The sequence below is a fragment of the Lactuca serriola genome, chromosome 5, assembly GCF_051521515.1.
Source record: "Lactuca serriola cultivar US96UC23 chromosome 5, Lser_US96UC23_V15, whole genome shotgun sequence".
NCBI classification, from domain to species: domain Eukaryota; kingdom Viridiplantae; phylum Streptophyta; class Magnoliopsida; order Asterales; family Asteraceae; genus Lactuca; species Lactuca serriola.
In genome coordinates this window covers 189,945,075-189,964,333 of record NC_136412.1, presented here as the reverse complement: position 1 = coordinate 189,964,333, position 19,259 = coordinate 189,945,075, and the positions used below count along the sequence as shown (strand labels likewise).

Below are 19,259 nucleotides of genomic sequence, written 5' to 3'. Positions count from 1 at the left end.
CGTATTTATCGTGTTTTTCTGGGAACAAATTCCGCAACATTTTTATTAAAAGAAGTACTCTGGTTTTTATAAAGCATAAACAAAATCGGTCTTTTATGGCCGTGAAAAATGGGGATGTCACAGTTGGTATCAGAGCATTAGTTTAAGCGAACTAGGAATTTGTAGGAAATTTCTAGACTTAAACTTAGAATGCTAAGTGATGATTGTGAGGTGTGAGCACTAGATTATTTTAGGAATGATGCCTAAATTTCTTTTATGTGCTAAATGATTTGTTATGCTATAGTTTGATCGGATCTATGGTCTGTGGCCGACCGGATCTGGAAACCTTATGTGTTTAGAATTCTAAACATACGAATACGATATTAGAACTAGCATATAAACGTTTCGGAGTGATAAGGATGATTTAAGACGTCAATCCTAAATTAAGATCTAGAATCACCTTATTCAGTGTATAGACCAAAATGGCAAGAACCCGCAGTGGAGCTGGGAATGCAAATGGGAATAGGAATCAACCCCCGGTGATTCAGCAAATACCTATTGTAGTAGAAGATGTACCCGAGCCAATCACCATGGCTGGAGTACAAGCCATGATTCAGACTATGTTGGCTGAACAAAGGGAAGAAATGAGGCGGATGTTAAATAGGGACGAACCTACTATGCCCATTGAGCAACCCGAGCTGATTCCCGAACAAACTGAGGAAGGGAACTACAGCCGCCAAGCGAGTCAAGTGGGGACTCAAGGCGAACGAAGGGAAGGCCGGGAGGGGAGAAACGACAAGGATGGGCAAATGTACAAGAATTTCTTGGGTGCAAAACCACCGAGTCTCTCAGGAAGCCCGAAGCCGTTTGAGATTATGGATTGGATCTCTGAGATGGAGATGGTGTTTGGGAGCTGCAGCTGTAGCGAGAAACAGAAGACTGTCTTCGCAGTAAGACAACTGAAAACTGGAGTCTTGAGCTGGTGGAAGCTATTGGCAGATACGATGCCACGAGGAGAAGCCCTAAGGATGTCATGGGAGGAGTTCTTGGAACAGTTGAAAATGCAGTACTGTTCAGAGATAGATCTGATAGACCTAAACAACGAGTTTCAGAACCTGAAGAAATGGAAGAGGAGTGTTGATGAGTATGCCATCGCATTCACCGAGAGGATGAAGCTATTTCCCTACTTGGTGCCTACTGAACTCTTAAAGATTGATAGGTTTGCTAACGGACTGCCCACAGACTTCGGCCCAATGGTCAAAATGGCAACTACCTTGAAAACAGTTGTTAGAGCAGCTAAGAATGTAGAGACCCAGATAAGAGAAAGGGGTCTATAAAAAGACAAGGCGGGAGAAAAAAGGAAGCATGAAGGATCTTCAAAATCCAACAAAGAAAGGAAATTCTCAAAAACTGAAGAAGGAGGAGGAGGTGAATCCAAGTAATGCAAGAAGTGTAAAGAGAAGCACTTTGGGAAATGTAGCGAGGAGGTAACTTGCTACAAATGTGGAAAGACAGGGCATTACGCCAGCAAGTGTACGTCCAACAAGAAGGTGTGTTATGGATGTAACAAAGAAGGGCATATCTCTAGGGATTGCCCAAAGAAAAACGAGGCAGCAAGGCCAAACACGCCACCAAGGCCAAGGGCATTTCACATGATCCTCGATGAAGTAGAAAACCATGCGAGGAATCAAGGATGAGGACTTCATATCCGAAGATCGAGTTATGCAGTAGCCATAATATTGTATGATGTAGCCTATTAGAGGCATAGTCTAGGGCGAACTTGAACACCTATGTAATAGTTTCAAGAAATAAAAAAAACCTTCGTTTTGTTATCTGATGTGTTAAACTGTTATGTGATTTTCTTTTATGGTGACTTGGGGACTGCGAGACAATACCTGGGATGAGTGTGAGTAGGTATGAAAGGTAGTAGATGCATATACTACCGGAAGCACAAGACTCACGCTTGGATCAGGGAAAGTCACAAGGTTACCAAGAAGCCAATAATTGATTCCGTTTTATTCAAGTATGTCGTTACCATCGTTTCGGTAATGACTAAAAAGATTGTTGATATTCTGACCCGAGTGGTCATATCGAATTGAGTCCGACTACGATAAGTATGTTACGTGGTTCAGAGAACCAAGTTCGATGTAGCACCAACTTAAGCCGGAAGAATTAGTCAAAGCGATCAGTAGAAGTATTGCGACGGTTGCTAGAGTTGCTACCTTTTAAGATGTGACTAGAACATTAAGGAAGGTATAGACTGTTCCGGAATTTGACTCTAAACGACCTGAGTCCAAGCAATGCATCACACGATGATAGGTCATTAGAATATGACACATCGTTCCATTGTAGTGATAAAAGAACTTATCTTAAGTTCATATCAACTGAGGATTGACATTGTGACTTGAAGGTCATAATTTGGAGTCTAACGTGAGATAGAGAGCGGATGCAAGATCGAGCACCGCCTATTGTCAAGGAGTCTAAGAGTTAGATACTCGTTCGAAGAAACATCGAAGTTATGACTTAAGATGAATAGATGACGAATGGAGTCATCATGTGAGCCCTATTTCGTTGATGATTCCGGGACGTAATCATCCTAAGGGGGAGATAATTGTAACGCCCATAGATCCAGGCTAGTCAATTTAGAGACAATAGGGGTCGAAAACGACTTTTCTACAAAAGATTATTTAGAATAAATAGTATGAACCAAGTTGTAGTATATGTCACAAGGTTTCCGTACATATAAAGAATGCCGAAATCCGAGTTATAACGAAGAAGTTATGACCCGTCGAAGTTTCGCGACGAAACCGACACGACACCGGGAAGCGTAAATAGTGAATTTACGATAGAGCGAGTTTTAGCCTTAGCGATATAAATGAAAGTCGTAGAATACGTTAAACTAAGAACATCGATAAAAAGAACGCCCAAATCTGACTTCGTATGAAGAAGTTATGATTTTTCGAAGTTCCAGATTAGTGGTGTACAACCCGAAATTCGAATATTAGATTGAGTGATTTTTAGCCGACACGACCTAAACGAGAATCGAAATCTCATCAAGAGTAGCATAACGAGAAAAATATGGGCGAAAACGGATGTCGGATGAAGAAGTTATGAGGATTTAACGGGCCAATCATGTCCCAACATGTTAATAATATAAAATTTAAAATCGATTCAAAATTAGCCGACGGAGTCTAAACGAAAGTTGTAGAGTACGTTCCCACCTTCACGTGGATATAAAGAACGTCGAAAACGGATCTCGTACGCGAAAGTTACGAATTTTTAAAGTCGAGTATGCAAATTGCAAAATCTGATGTGAGATGGATGATGTGGCCTCATCGCAGCCGTCCATCGCCGATCACAGAGCGCCCTTTGGATCACGCCTCGCTTCGCCTTACGCCCCGCGTGCCCCAGCGTACCCTCGGTCCTTATCCTCATCCGAAGTGCGAGACAGCTGGATGCAGCTGGACCCTATCCGAAGTTACGCTCCGCGTAGCCAAGGATTACGCCCAGCGTAGTCCGAGGCCTCGCAGGGTATAAACAAGGGGCGAGGGTTCTGCATTTTTCACATGTTTATTCACACTCTCTCTAACTTCTTTCTCTCTCTAAGTGTCCTAAACACTTCTAAACTCTAGGGAACCTCACTAGCACCCGAAGGAAGCCCCGAGGCTCCTGGAGTCCCGAGAAAAAGGGTCTTTCGGTTTCGAAACGCTGCTCCAAATAAAGTTCCGGTTTTCGATAAAATTCGTTGTTAGTGAGCTACGCTTACGCAATTTTTAATATAGCTTCCAAATAATTATAGTAATTTTATTAGGTCCTTAAAATAATTATTTGGGCTATTATTATGAGTTATATTGAGTGTTATTTAACGCTTATATAATAATAATAATAATAATAATAATAATAATAATAGTCAGACTATTAATTTGTCGTGGTTATTGTTAGACTAAACCCTAGTGGTGTTGATACTAGGTTTTATCGAAGGAAAAATTGTTTTGAGAGTATCGAAGCGCTGTTCGAGTACTAAGTCACCACCTTTCAAGTGAGTGCATGGTCCCCTTCAACTTACACATAGATATGAAGTATTTACTACGTGCTATGTGTGTATATTGTCTGTTTACTTGCTGTCTATGCTCAGTGAAAGGTTTTATACATGTTTTAAATGATTTAAACTATATATGTATTTTATATCTATGAAAATGTTGGGGTAAAACATGGGTAGATATAATAGATGAAATATGAGTTGGACGATGAGTTGAGAGGTGATATAGACCATGAGGTATGGGTGAGAGGTGTACGATGTGAGAAGTCTTTTTCCCAAACGATGTCCCCATCATTCAGCAGAGTATGGATGACAACCACGGACTATTCTAGACAGTCCAATGGAAAACTAGCAGGATCACAACCTGTAGGTGTTGTGAACGATGTGTTCACCCGGTGTACTCTAAACCTTGGTGACCATGCAAACTTGGTGCCTAAACCTTGGTAATCATGCATACTTGATGCCTAAACCCTGGCGACTATGTAGACTTAGTGCCTAAACCTTGGCGACTATGCAGACTTAGTGCCTAAACCCTGGCGACTATGTAGACTTAGTGCCCGTTGTGTAAACCATGGCAATGATAGACTTCGTGCCGATTCCTTTGGATGATCCTTAGGAACGAATGAACGAGGAATAAGCTGATTCTTAGGGTAGATCCTTAAGAATAGAGAATATAATGGGGATGGGTAATGGGGTTTAATTGCATGATTGTTTAAACATAATAATTATATTATTGTGGGTTGAGAAACCTATGTACTCACCAGGTTTCCCAACCTGACCCACTCAGTTTATTTATATCACAGGTGTTGATATGAAGTCACATTACACTGAGAGATTTAAAGAGATGTAGATGACTAGTGTAAATAAATGTAAGTTCTGTTTATGCTTATGTTTCTGTATTAACGATGACATCTCAAACGTTTTAAAATGAATTAAATACGTTTCTTCGAAAATCTTTTAATAACGTATTTATCGTGTTTTTCTGGGAACAAATTCCGCAACATTTTTATTAAAAGAAGTACTCTGATTTTTATAAAGCATAAACAAAATCGGTCTTTTCTAGCCGTGAAAAATGGGGATGTCACAGACACCTAATCCAATAAGAACAATTTCAAGATGTAGAGAACTAGTTATGGTTATTTCGATTTTGCAATTTGTTGTTTAGTTGTTGTTTACATGACTATCATTTATATAGTTATATATCCACCTTATGTGATCAGTGTCCTTTGCTTTCAAATATGTGGGTAATGCATTATGTGTAGAACATCGAATGTTGTGTTGCGGATGAAGAAGCGTTTGTTGGTATGCTGTATGATTTGATTACTATTTTATGTATAAGTACAATATGTTTATTCATCAACTATTAATTTATACTTGATGCATTTTCATGCTTTACAATCTTTTGTTTAAAGATTAATAGATGAAAAGTAACGTCCTAAAAATAACGGTAACAATTTTCACTAAAACAAAGAAGTTATGGATGTTTGAAGTTAAATTAGAAGATTGGGGTTTTTGCCCTACATAGGGCGTAGCTCTATGCTGGGCATAGATTAGTTATGCAGGGCGTAAGTCAACTGAGCGTTGACCGTTGACTTTTTGACCAGTTTGAATTTTGGCCAACCGTGTAGGGACTTAGTATAGGAAGGGAAAAATGGTCTTTTTCCCAAAGGAGGTTTATTTCTGAGCCTAGACCTTTCGTGTGTCAGTCATTTCCTTAATTGTTAATTAGCGTTTTATTGTGGATATGTGTAGCAAGGGATGTTTGATATCTTTGGCTCGAGTGGGTGGTTTATCTTGTCTTCAGGGTTAAGGTGAATCTTCTCACTATACTATGTTAGAAGACCAAGTCGTGGCCCTTGTCAATTATATGAAACACCTAGATATGGCTCCCGACAACTTGTAAACAAGACCAGTTTGGACCCTATCAGGTATATGTAGGATGCTAGCTGTCTTTGTGATGCTTGTATAGAAGACTAGGAGGTGACACTTGGCACTTGTTTGTAAGACCCGGGTTTTGGCCCTTGGCATGGCCAGGAAAGACCATGATGTGGCCCACGACATGTTAATGATTGTAAGAATATAGTTGGTGCATAGCATTCCATATCTTATGTATGGTATGTGGTATTTTGGGGAACTCACTAAGCTTTATGCTTATGGTTTTGTGGTTTAAACATTTTCAGGTACTTCTAGTTCCAAAGGGAAGGGCGCGGCTTGACTGCACAACATCCCCTGATGGCTTTTCCGCACTGATTATATTTGTTTTACTCTGATGTTTGGAAAATACAATTCACTCTGATTGGTTTTAGAACAAATGGTTGTATGGAGTTAATGGTTTAAAATGAAAATTTTTAGTTTCGGCAGCTCGACTGTGAGATTTGTCTGTCTATGGATCGAGGTGAGTCTTCTCACTATACTATGTAAGATGATAGTTGTATTTGTCACTCTTGCATTGTATGATGGTATAGGCTTATTTATTGATATATCGGGCTTAGCCTATTTGTATGTTAGGTTGAGCCTATTAATATATAGGGATGGGCCCATTGGTATGAAGGGTTGGGCCCCATATTATGGGTTAGGGCTAATGTGGGGATTGGGCCCGTTGATATGTATGTTATTCGGTATTTATAGGAACTCACTAAGCTTTGCTAGTGTTGGGTGTGAACCACTAGTGGCATGACATTTTTGATGCTTGCTCTCAAGGCTTCAACAACAGAGGGATTTACATTTATTACTAAATAACAATCAATGTATGTTTCTCTTAACCTTATTTGTATTTTTGAAAATATGCTAGTATTCTAGGGTTTCTATTTTGTTGTTCAAAGTTGTATGTTCAATTAGAGAAAACATAAATCAAGTATTAAGATTGCATGAATACATAAGATTTATATGTTTTGCATAATACCCATCAATTCCATCTATGAAAAATCACTTAAATGATGTTTAGATGTGAAAGAATTCTCATATCTTTGTTTTTTTCATTTACCTTCCATTTTTGTGCGACTTCTTATTCAAGTTTGTGTCCAGGGTTTCAATCCAACATCTGAAGAACTGTGGAATGTCGTTGCTACTGAGTAATACAACATAAACTTGGATGGGTTAAGGGCGAGTGGCATACGCAAGACGTAATCCTATGAGTAGCACACCATAATTTTTAGATTATGCCGGAAAATTCGTAAAAATCTACAATTTGATTGAAATTTTGAGGTGTAATGTCGGCTAACCCTGCAACCCTAGGTCCAACGATGTTTGGGGTTGTTTCTGATCCAACAGGCTTAAACTTGGGTGGTTGTAGAGGTGGACAAACATATACCAAGGTGGGTCCTATGACGCACCTAATTTTTTAATTTTAATTAACATTTATACAAGATAAAATTTACTATGTACCTTGAAAAAAATTATGTTCTATACAAAATATGAAACAAATAAATACAGAGCTTTTGACAAAGTTTTGTCAAAAGTCCTTAAGTTTAGAAGATTTTGTTTTGCCTTTAGGAGTTTGTTGGGGATGAGCATATGGACCGGGGAACCGGCCGGAACCGGTACCGGAGATGTAACTGGTCGGGCCGAAACCGTGACGATATTCTTGTGGATTTTTGGAACCAGAAACCGGCAAAAACCGGAACCGTATGTTGCTATTTCTCGAGGACCGGTTCCAACATTTGAAGACATGACAAGAACCGGTAGGAACCGGAACCGATAGAACCGGCGATCCGGCTCGGTTCCTATTTCCCAACATTTCCGGTTAGGACTGGTTCCAACTATGTCGGTTCCTTTGCTCGGCAGTTTGCCATTTAATAAAAAAACGTTTTTTTGAATTAAGTCACGTATGGACGTACAAGTAACGTGTTTTCAATTTAAGTCACAAATGCTTTAGATAATGAGGCCCACTTTAGATAACCCAAACTTTTCTATCAATGTTGACTTTTATAAATTGAAGCGGCTTATGCGTGACGAAAGTATGTAGGGTTAAATCAGTATAAACGTTTCTTTTTTTCCTGTACAGGGTTAAATTAGCATAAACCTAATTCCTTATCTATTCAAATATACATAAATTTTACCTAATTAAGCTTCTTTGTGAACTATGACATCAAACCAATTATCGGTAAAAAATTACATAGGCTTGAAAAAGATCACGGGTCCTTTACATATGCATCTATTATATCCGTGAATCTAGAATATACCCATACGGTCATACCCAGATTACTCATAGTGTATAGATCATTTTTGTAACTATTTTATTTTTAGGGGTAATATGTACACTGAATAAAAGATGAGGGGTAATTTATGTTACTTAGAACTACAGAGAAAAATCTCACCCAAAACGGTTTGTCAATATACCAGCGAAAACGAACGAAATAATAAAGAAAAAAACCGTCAAATTGTGCAACTTATCTGAAGGGTTTTTGTAGGGTTTTCAACTTTTCATACCTATTTACCAGATATAACACACAGTTATCCAGAACAGAGATAGCAAAATGGGTTCTCTGAAGAATGAAACAGAGCACTTCAATGGAGAAGAAGAAGAAGAACCAATTTTAATGGAGCAAAACCAGAGATTTTGTATGTTTCCTGTTAAATACCATCAACTTTGGGAGATGTACAAGAAAGCACAAGCTAGTATTTGGACAGGTAATGCTTATCAACTCGAATTTTATCAATCCTTTACAATTCTTTTATGCAATTCAAGAAATTCTATAAATTCGGTGTTTCTTCTTGCTTTGAATTATAAAAAGTAATTCTCTTTGTTTCTTGGTACTTTAATTTCATAATTTGGGTGCTTTTCTTGCTTTAAATCGTTCCTCTTATTACGATTGTATGATGTCTTCCTGTTATACTGGTTTTCAATATATAAATCATGTTAATCTACATAAAAAACGTACATAGATGATCAAATAAAGAACAACAACCATATAAATTTGAATTTTGGAGAGACTAACTTTATTATTTTGAAATGAAAGAAAACCCAAATTTGTCCACACTAGAAATAGATATCAAATTATGTCAAAAAGACTGAAACAGATGTCTCAAATAAAATTCGGTCTTCCATTGTAATCTAAAAATTCATAAACTATGAATCCTAAAATGATGTAATTTTCTATTAAAATTATTAGTACTATTTTTTATTTTGGATCTAAATGGATGTAATTTTCTTTTATATGTATACACATTAATGATTCTTTTTGTATATTTGATGGGTTTAGCTGAGGAGGTTGATCTCTCTTTAGACATACAACAATGGCAAAAGTTGACTGAATCAGAAAAGCAGTTCATAAGTCATATCTTAGCCTTTTTTGCTGCATCAGATGGAATTGTTTTGGAAAATCTGGCTGCAAGATTTTTAAACGACATTCAGATACCTGAGGTAATGTAATGCTTTTTTCACTTAGTGGAATAAATGAATTGTCTCAATATGAAAAAAAGAAATGTCCATTTTACCCTTTTGTGTAGAAGTGATGCAGAATAAAATGATGTCTTAATGGATAACATGAAGTCCATCTGTTTTTATTAAGTCGAAAAGAAGCACCACTATATAATCATATCCCCATTTAGTTTGTTAAGCCAAAAAGAAACAACACCTTAATCTGGTTAGTTATATAAAGGTGTTTCGATTTGACTTAATACAGAAAGAACGGCTTAACAGAAAAAGTATTTAAAATGAAGTTTTATCCACTATGTCTTAACTATTAACAAATTTTCAAATTTTCCCTCAGTTTTTCCTCCTTAATTTCTCTTAGTGTGCCTTTATTTTCTCAAATATATTTTTTTTCAAATATTTTTTTTGAATTGTGGGATTTGTTGGATTTGGGACTAATTTGAGATGTTGTGTTGTTCTTTTTGATAGGCTCGTGCATTTTACGGATTTCAAATTGCAATGGAGAATGTACATTCAGGTGACTCTCTTTAAGCTTCGAAGTTTAGTTAATATAAAATATTTTTTTGCTTAATATATCTATCTCATTGATTTTTAATACGATTTTGTAGAGATGTATAGCTTGCTATTAGAAACATTAATCAAGGATCCCAAGGAAAAATACAGATTGTTTAATGCAATTGAAAACATTCCTTGTGTTGCAAGAAAAGCCAATTGGGCTTTGAATTGGATTAAAAGGTAATCTCCTTGTTTAATGCAATTGAAAAACATTTCTTGTGTTGCAAGCAAGCCTGACATCACCTTTCTTGTGATTTACCTTCCCATATTGGTTGTGGGAAAGGTTGGTGGGGATCTGGGGTGGCCCCCACCAATGTCCTACCGCCAACATGGGAAAGGTAAATCACAATGTCATCGAGTTTTAGATGTTTTTTAGGCTTATGAACATTACAATATCTATTTATTTTTTTTTGCGTATGAACTCTATTAATTATATCGGCCTTCTTCAATTGAACTTTTCCATTTTCTGTGAAAAATATGTTTTCGATTGTCATATCATAATATATATTTTTTTAATAACTGCATTGCTTTAATTTCTATGCAGCTCCAATTCATTTGCAGAGAGACTTGTTGCGTTTGCATGTGTAGAAGGAATATTTTTCTCAGGAAGGTACAATATTTTAAATTGTTTGTAATATATAGAATATTAATCAAGTGAATTCTCTTTAAAAATTTTTTTAACCATATAATGATTATAAATGAGATATGTCAAAGTAATATTTAAATAATTTTATTAAAAGATATCTATACATTATTTCTTCTTTCTACATACCATGATTTATCTGTATTAATTCATTTGGTTTATTTCCTTATTTTGTAGTTTTTGTTCAATATTTTGGTTAAAGAAGAGGGGATTAATGCCAGGGTTGACTTTCTCAAATGAACTTATATCTAGAGACGAGGGTCTACATTGTGACTTTGCTTGTCTCCTTCACAGGTAATTTCCCTTTGACTTTTTAACCAACCAAAACATAATTCTTTTTAAATAATCGTGAAAAAAGTAATAATTTTGATTTACAGTTTATTACGAAAGCAGCTTCCTTGGCAAAAAGTATATGAAATCGTGCAAGAAGCCGTTGAAATAGAGACCGAGTTTGTGTGTGAAGCTCTTCCGTGTGCACTAATTGGGATGAACGCAACACTTATGAGCCAATACATAAAATTTGTTGCTGACCGTCTCTTGGTATGATTAATTTTTCTTGCCATAGTACTCCCGTCTATTTCAAAGCCATTCTTTGGACCAGTCCAGACCACCGACCATCGTTCCCTGGACCGGTCCAGACCACCGTTCCCTGGACCGGTCCAGACCACCATTCACCTTGGACTGGTCCCTAGACCAGTCCAGCAAACCACAGTCCTGGACTGCTCGCTCCAACACTCCAACAGACCATAGTTTCGTGGACCGGCCATCAGACCACTGTTCCATGGATGGGTCCAACAGATCGTTGTTGATCGGTACCAATCCATGTGGACTAGACTTGACAAGCTTTCTAGGGAAATTTTACTCGATGAGGATGCGGAGGGCATTTACGTCTTTTGTTTATACAAGAGATTGAGAGCAAGTCGGTTTCCCACCTTGTTTCACCTTTTTGGATGGGACAAAAAATTATACTTTTGATTCTATTGACATCAGTCTATTCTACTCTAGTCTAGTCTAGTCACAGCCACAGTCACAGTCCAATTTAGTCGAAAAGCAGTACAACCTGTTCTATTTTGTCCTGGCTAGTGTAACAAACAGGACCGTCATGTGGTTTTATAATTTCATTGGTTGATTTTCTAATGCTTATAGGTTGCGTTGGGTTGTCAAAGGAAGTACAATGTAGAAAATCCATTTGATTGGATGGAGTTCATCTCACTTCAGTAAGTATTGGTCCCAAGAATCATTTTCTCGTGACCATGTGAGGGCATATACGTCTTTTGCACTAACAAAATATCAAGAGGAATCTTTGCCCCCACCTTGTTTAACATTTTAATTTGGGTACGACAGATAATTGCAATATTTGTCGTAGTGAAATCAGTCTAAGTCCAATACACAGTGTCAACACTGTTAAAAGATTTCACAAGAGTTGACATTAAAATTGTTGGTGGGTTTGTTTTTTATGATGATTGACAGAGGAAAAGCGAACTTCTTTGAGAGAAGGGTGGGGGATTATCAAAAGGCGTCTGTAATGTCAAACCTTCAAGATGGTGGTCAAAATTTCGTCTTTAAAATGGATGCAGATTTCTAGCTGCGCGAAGAATATTTAATTATTTGTTATTTGTACGTTTGTTCTTAAGGTATGCTGGGTAAAGCTATATTTGAAATAAAAGATGACTTCAAAATTTTAAAATAACTTTGTGATGTTTCATTCTACATATAGTTCATTAAGAATATATAATTATTTGTTGAATATATAAAGTATAAAAAATGAAGAACAGTGAAGCAAAGTTGGACCCAAGTTATTGATTAATAGACAACATTTAAGTATTTGGTCTTTTTCGATTTCTGAATTTTCTCCTTGGACATATTTTAGTCCAACATGACTATTCAGAAAAAGCCCATCTCGTTTTGAGTTAAGACTTAAGTTATTGATAAAAAGATTAAAAAGACTTTAGTTATTTGAATGAAAAGATGAAATATGTGTAGTTTTATAAATTAAAGATCAAGTATGTCCCCATGTATAAACTAAAGATATATTTATAATATACTTTACTGATAATTTTAAGCCATAGAAGTAAAGTCGAGTCTTTTTGTTTGCCCTTTAAAGCATATGAATTTATGCCTTCATACTTGAAAATCATGATCCAAGATTTGTGAGCTGTAATTCTTTACATCACTATTCATAATGCAAGATCACGGATTTGCCCTAGGTTGGTTGAAGAATCATATACATGAATTATTTGCTGCCTAATCTCTAAAGCTTATATAAAGATTTAAAGTTTGTTAACTTAGGGTTGCGTCCTTTTTTATATGGTTGTACATGTGGTTGAAGATAAATAGTTAACTTTTATTATATTTTTTATTAGTCTCTTCACACATCTAACATTTCACCTTCTCCTATATAATACCACTAGATAAGTCCACTCATTGCGCAAGTTAAAACTATATAATTGTAATCGTAACAAACACATGTTTTTTTTTAAATAAATATGATATTAATATCATGAAATAATAATATTTATGCTAGTTTAATATATAAAATTACAACTATTTAAATAATATTACTTAAGTGTTTTTACCCACAACTAACTTGCACATGAATAAATTATATATGATTCTTGAATAGTATTACATTTAACTATTGTTATAATTAATTAAATAATATTTATTTATTTGACAATATTTAGTTTCGACCATGTTGACTCTTTAGAGTTTAAACCATTCATTTTAAGTAACATTATTTTACTATTAGTTATTTTTATTGTTAATTAATATTAAAACTGTATAGAAAACTTTCAAAAACCACTTATTATTATTAAAATTTTAATTAAAATTTTATAGATATTAAACTCCATGTAGAATTTATATAGTTTTAAAATTGTATAGAGTTTTGGAAGAAATCACTAATTAAAATATTTGAAAAAGTTGACGGAGTTTGTAATAAAATACATATTTTATAATTATAAATGATTTAGATGTTGTAATTCTTCGAATACAATATATATATATATATATATATATATATATATATATATATATATATATATATATATATATATATATATATATTTGGATCAATTTCTTTAATTTAATTATATGCCGTTTTATATTATTCTTTTATTTTACCATTTTAACTTGTATTGTAAAATAACATAATCTAACAAATCTTTGAGTAAATAAGTTGAAATATAACCTCTAAGATTGAGTTGTTTTGTTAGAAAAAAGAAGCTTTATCTTGACAAAAATGATACATTATTTATTTAATATGATATTTTTAAATTTTATCAACAATATAAAAGCATATGAGAATTTATTTAATCAAAGTATTGCACTTTTGAGATAATAAAAAAATAGTTAATTATAGTATCAATTGGATATTTGAAAAATGATGTTTCAACTTTTAATAGCTATTTAATTTGTTAAAATGTTATTTTGTTCTCATAAAAGCTATTCAATTATCCATTACTTGATAAACAATAAACATGTTATAAGTATAAATGTAATTGAAAAGTTTTATATTAATTTGTAAAAATTAATAAATTAGAAAATTTCAAATTAGTATGGTAAAAGATAAATTATTTATCTTAGTTTTGAAGTCACCAGTTATAACATATTATTCAATTTGTATTAAAAATATAACATAATCTAACACACATTTCAATAAATAAGTTGAGAATAAAGACTTTAAAATTGAGTTTTTTCTTAGCAAAATATGTTCTAACTCGAAAACTCTTAAAATTTACCAATAATATAAGCATATAAGAATTTATTTAATGTTATAAAATATGATCAAATAACAAGATAAATTATAGAGTAAAGAAAGACATGAGAGTGGAGAGAAGTTTTATTTCAATACTTATGATGAAATCATCAACTTTCTAATATATATGACTCATTATTTATACAATCAAAATAAGATGAAAGATGAATGCACATTATAATGGTGCATTATTATACTCATAAAACAAATTGAAACGATTGTTACTAATGCTAAATAATCAGTGGCGGAGCCAAAAATTTTAATATGGGGGTACAAGCATAATCGAAATTTAAAATAACAATTGAACCATCAAAATTTATATAAAATATGAAGCCTCTTGAAATTGTATTTTTAATAAAAGTTTTCGAATTGATGGTCAAATACCGATCTTACTATTGTCTCTAAACTCTTTGTAGCAATCACTTTGATTTATGAGAAGAAAAAAAGCAAGCAGCAAGGTTTAACACTTCGAGTTGGGAGTGCAAGGTAGTTAAGCTTACATATATACATAAAATTAATATGTATATTTTTATATATAAATTTTATTTTAGGGGTACAACTGTACCCCTAACGACCCATCTAGCTCCGCTACTGTAAATGATTATAGAGAGTTATGGGAAAAATGGAGATTTCAATGGTCATTCACAAACTAATATTTCATAACACTCACCCTGAATGACGATTATATCATGTCTCGTTAAAACCTTAATAAGTAAAACATAATGGGAAAAACCCTTTATTAAGGAAAAAAAAGTACATAATTAATAATAGATAATATAAAAAATTGTCTCGTTAAAAACCTTGCTAAGAAAACCCAGTGGAAAAAACATAGCTAAGGAAAAGAGTACAATATGTTTCCAACTCCCCTAATCAGCACATCACTTGATTTCCTTGAAGTGTCGCATAGCAATGTTTCATACCATCTTTTCAAATTTGGATGTAGGAAGTGCTTTAGTGAACAAATCGAGAAAGTTGTTACTTAATTGAATTTTTTAGATGTTGATGTCACACTCTTTTTGAAGATCATGAGTGAAAAAGAAATTGGGTGATATATGTTTGGTTCTGTCTCCTTTGATAAATCCTTCCTTGAATGGAGCTATACAAGTCATATTATCTTCATATAGTATGGTTGGAACATCCATGTTAGAAGTTAGGCCATAATTCTTGTGAATGTGTTGAGTTAACTTTCTTAACCAAATACATTCATGACTTGCCTTTATGAATTGCTATAATATCTGCATGGTTAGAATATGCAGCAACTAAAGATATATCAGGTCTTGTATTATTAGCAAGATATATTAATGCTCCAATAACACTAAGATATGGTACTTTGGGACCAAGAAGTTTTCCATGTTTTTCAGAAGTTTGGAATTGGTCCTTTTTGGCATTTAAGTGCCTTACCACCATCGAGTTATTTAATGGATGTGAGTTATCCATATAAAACCTCTTAAGCACATTTTCTAGATAATTAGATTAATGTACAAAAACTCCATATTTTTGGTGTGCACAATTTGAAGACACAAATAAAATATTGTTTTACCAATACCTTTCATTCCGAATTTTTCTTTCAAAAACAGAAGTGTCATTTTCCAATTCTCCAAGAGTTCCAATTATGTTCAAATCATCTACGTAAACAACAACTATAAAAAATTCTGATCCAGATCTTCTTATAAAGACACATAGGCTTAATAGATCGTTTTTGTAGCCCTCTTTTAACAAAAATGCACTTAAACAATTGAACCACATATGGCCATATTGTTTCAATCCATGCAAAGATTAATTTAATTTTACTGAATATACTTCTCGAGAATTAGAAGTTTGTGCTTCTGACACCTTAAACCCTTCTAGGATTTCTCCAGTTTTGCATGTGTTTCCATACTTATTATATAACGGAATGTAATTACATCAACCAAAAGAGTGTATTTCTTCATAATCAATTATGGGCCTTTGGGTAAAATCTTATGCAATGAGTCTTGCTTTATATTTCACAACTTCATTTTTATCATTTATTTTAAGCATATATACTCATTTGTTTCCAACTGGTTTTACTCCGTTGGTGTACGGACTACAGATCCAAAAACTTTTCATTGTGTAAGAGAATTAAGCTCTTTAATGAATGCATCTTTCCATTTTGGCCAATCTTTCCTATTTCTACATTCATCTTTAGATTCAGGTTCAAGATCCTCATTTTTTTTTCCATAATCTCATGCGCATAATGATATGAAAAATTATCGTCAACGACAGTCTTATTTCAATTCCATCTTATTCCTGTCATGACACAATTTATTGAGATCTCTTCATTTTTATAATTTTCAAGTAGCTTAATTTCTCTTTTTGTGTCATTAAGATCTTTTAGAGCTTCACTAATCTTTTCAAGAGATTTTGTTTTCTCTTTTGGACTATCAATTATATTTGCTGCGTTTCATTTTCGAGGTTTTTTTTTATCTTTGGAACTGGTTGGTCTTTCATGCTTCAGGCGTGCCTTAGATTCATTGGTAGTTGTATTTTTTTTCCTTCTTGGATATCAATTCTAATTGGAGCATTTACAGCTAGTACATGAAACGTTGGTACTCTCTTAGGGTCAGCAAATTATTCTGTCAATTGATTTGCTACATTTTGTAAATGAATTATTTTTTTTTCACTTCAAGTTCACATTGACTTGGACGAGGATCTAAAACTGAAAGTGATAATTCATTCCAAGAAATTTTATTCCCCAACTTCTTTATTTCTCCCCTAATGATGGAAAAATTGATTCATCAAAATGAGAATCGTCAAATCTAGTTGTAAATAAATCTCCAATTGATGGTTCTAAATATTTTACTATAGATGGAGATTCATATCCAACATAAATTATCATTCTTCTTTGAGGACCTATTTTTGTGTGCAGTGAGGTGGAGAAATAAATACATAAATTATACATCCAAACATCCTTAGATGGGAAATATTTGGTTCCCGACTCCAATCTAATTGAATGGAAGAGAACTTATGATAACAACTTGGCGTGATGCGTATAAGTGATGATGCATGTAAAATTGCATGTCCCCATGTCGATGTAGGAAGTTTAGAATACATTAGTAATGGTTTTGCAATTAATTAAAGGCGTTTGATTAACAACTCAGGTAAACCGTTTTGTGTATGAACATATGCAACAGGATGTTCAATAGTTATCCCAATCGATATGCAATAGTCATTAAAAGCTTATGATGTAAATTCTCTAACGTTGTCAATTGAAATTTGCTTAATTAGGTAATTGGGAAAATGTTCCCTTAGGCAGATTATTTATCCAAGTAATCTTGCAAAAGCCAAATTACGATTAGACAACAAGCACACATGTGATCATTTATTTGACACGTCAATTAAAACCATAAAATATCTAAATGATCTACATGGTGGATGAATTGGTCCAAATAGATCCCCTTGAATTATTTCTATGAAACTAGGACTTCCATACCCAACTTTGTTCAATGATGAACGTGTAGTTATCCTAATTATGATGACATGTGCGGAATTGAAAAGATCTAGTGAATCATTCAAGAAACATTGACACAAGGAGTAAATAATCTGGTTAAGCTCTCATTAGATCAAGTGAATATTACAAAGTGGGTAATGTAAAAATGCTCTCAATAATATAATCTCTCGAAAGTTCATTACGTAAATGAGTGTCATTCACTTCCTATTTATAGGAAAGATAACTCATTACACAATACAGGAAGGAAAAGCCTACACTCCAAATCCAAGGAGAACTTTGCACCCTAACATTGTCCCCCACAAAATTAGGATTGGATGTCCCGACTTCAGTTTCCAAACGAGCTCGCACGATCAAGACCAACCCCCCTCAGAGTAACACCAGTCTTTAAATCCGCAAATGAATACCCGAGAAGCTTCAAATACAATTTCTTCATTCTCCCTTTTTTTATGATCAACAAGTGATTACAAAACCCACAATGGACGAGAAGCACTCGAGGAATAAACTTGACGAATGTCCCCCTTGATATGTGCTAAAAATGCAACCGCAAATAACTTGCACAAAAAACAATCATGAAAAAGCCAAGAAAATTTTCCAAATTTTGTGAAAATATTCGACTTTTGGGTGAGAGTTGCAAGAATTTCGAAAATCCGGGTAAAAACTATCAACTTCGTAATCTTGTAGGGACTCGTAGTGCTAAAATTGATTTAAACTCGAAACTTTGCCTCAAATGCGAAACTGGGCATAAAGTGTCAATTCAAATAAACTGCAGGGAACTAATTTGAAAATTCTTCCTATGTCACAGAAAATCAGCCCAATGTCGAAACTGGGTAATTTTTGCTAATTCATTGAAACTTCAGGGATGCAAAACAAAAATTCTTCACTCCTCACAAAATTCTATCTTAATTTCGAAAACTGGTGAATTTTCCGAAAATGGTGAAAGTTAAGGGACTCGAAATGAATTTTTTTGTTTTCTTCCCCAATTGTTACCAGATGTACATCGAAACTGATTTCACACTATGAATTATCAAGCCACACATCGAAATTGCGTTCTACAAATCAAGCGACTCAATTGTCTTATGTTGAACCTATGTTCGACATCACACCAATCAACCAACACCAGTCGAAATACATTCGACTTGCATTCTCCCTCAATTTCCGGAACGCAAAAGAGTAGCAGCAACAGTCGAAAATAAGTTTGACTCCAAGAAAGGAACTCTCGAACTCCAGGTGTTCGACTCCATGCAAGGCCTCAAGAGGCTAAAACACCAAACTAAGGTTGATATAAGGTTTAGTGAATGGAAAAGGGCCTAGACTAGATAAAGTAAGCAACTTTATGTCCATGGAGGCCTAGAGGTGTCCAGATCTGAAACCATATCTTCCTGAAAAGTTCAAACTCGAGAATGACACCATTATGCACCAAAAGTTACAATATATTTTCACAAG

The 19,259-nt window shown here is 34.3% G+C and overlaps 1 protein-coding gene across 1 annotated transcript; it reads left to right on the top strand.

Moving 5' to 3' along the window:
* Positions 1 to 8,379: 8,379 nt before the first annotated feature.
* RNR2A (ribonucleotide reductase 2A) lies at positions 8,380 to 12,280 on the top strand. Its single transcript, XM_079001427.1, has 9 exons — positions 8,380 to 8,647; positions 9,220 to 9,380; positions 9,861 to 9,909; positions 10,001 to 10,127; positions 10,492 to 10,557; positions 10,768 to 10,884; positions 10,968 to 11,130; positions 11,737 to 11,807; positions 12,061 to 12,280. Exons 1-9 carry the CDS (start codon positions 8,494 to 8,496, stop codon positions 12,173 to 12,175), a joined length of 1,023 nt encoding a protein of 340 aa, XP_078857553.1. The 5' UTR covers positions 8,380 to 8,493; the 3' UTR covers positions 12,176 to 12,280.
* Positions 12,281 to 19,259: the final 6,979 nt, after the last annotated feature.

What these genes read in the sequence shown, in the direction of transcription:
- RNR2A (XM_079001427.1), top strand. Translation starts at nt 8,494, where the DNA reads ATGGGTTCTCTGAAGAATGAAACAGAGCACTTCAATGGAGAAGAAGAA. An exon ending in ACAAGCTAGTATTTGGACAG is followed by an intron (nt 8,648 to 9,219) that starts GTAATGCTTATC and finishes TGATGGGTTTAG; the next exon opens with CTGAGGAGGTTGATCTCTCT. An exon ending in GGAATATTTTTCTCAGGAAG is followed by an intron (nt 10,558 to 10,767) that starts GTACAATATTTT and finishes CTTATTTTGTAG; the next exon opens with TTTTTGTTCAATATTTTGGT.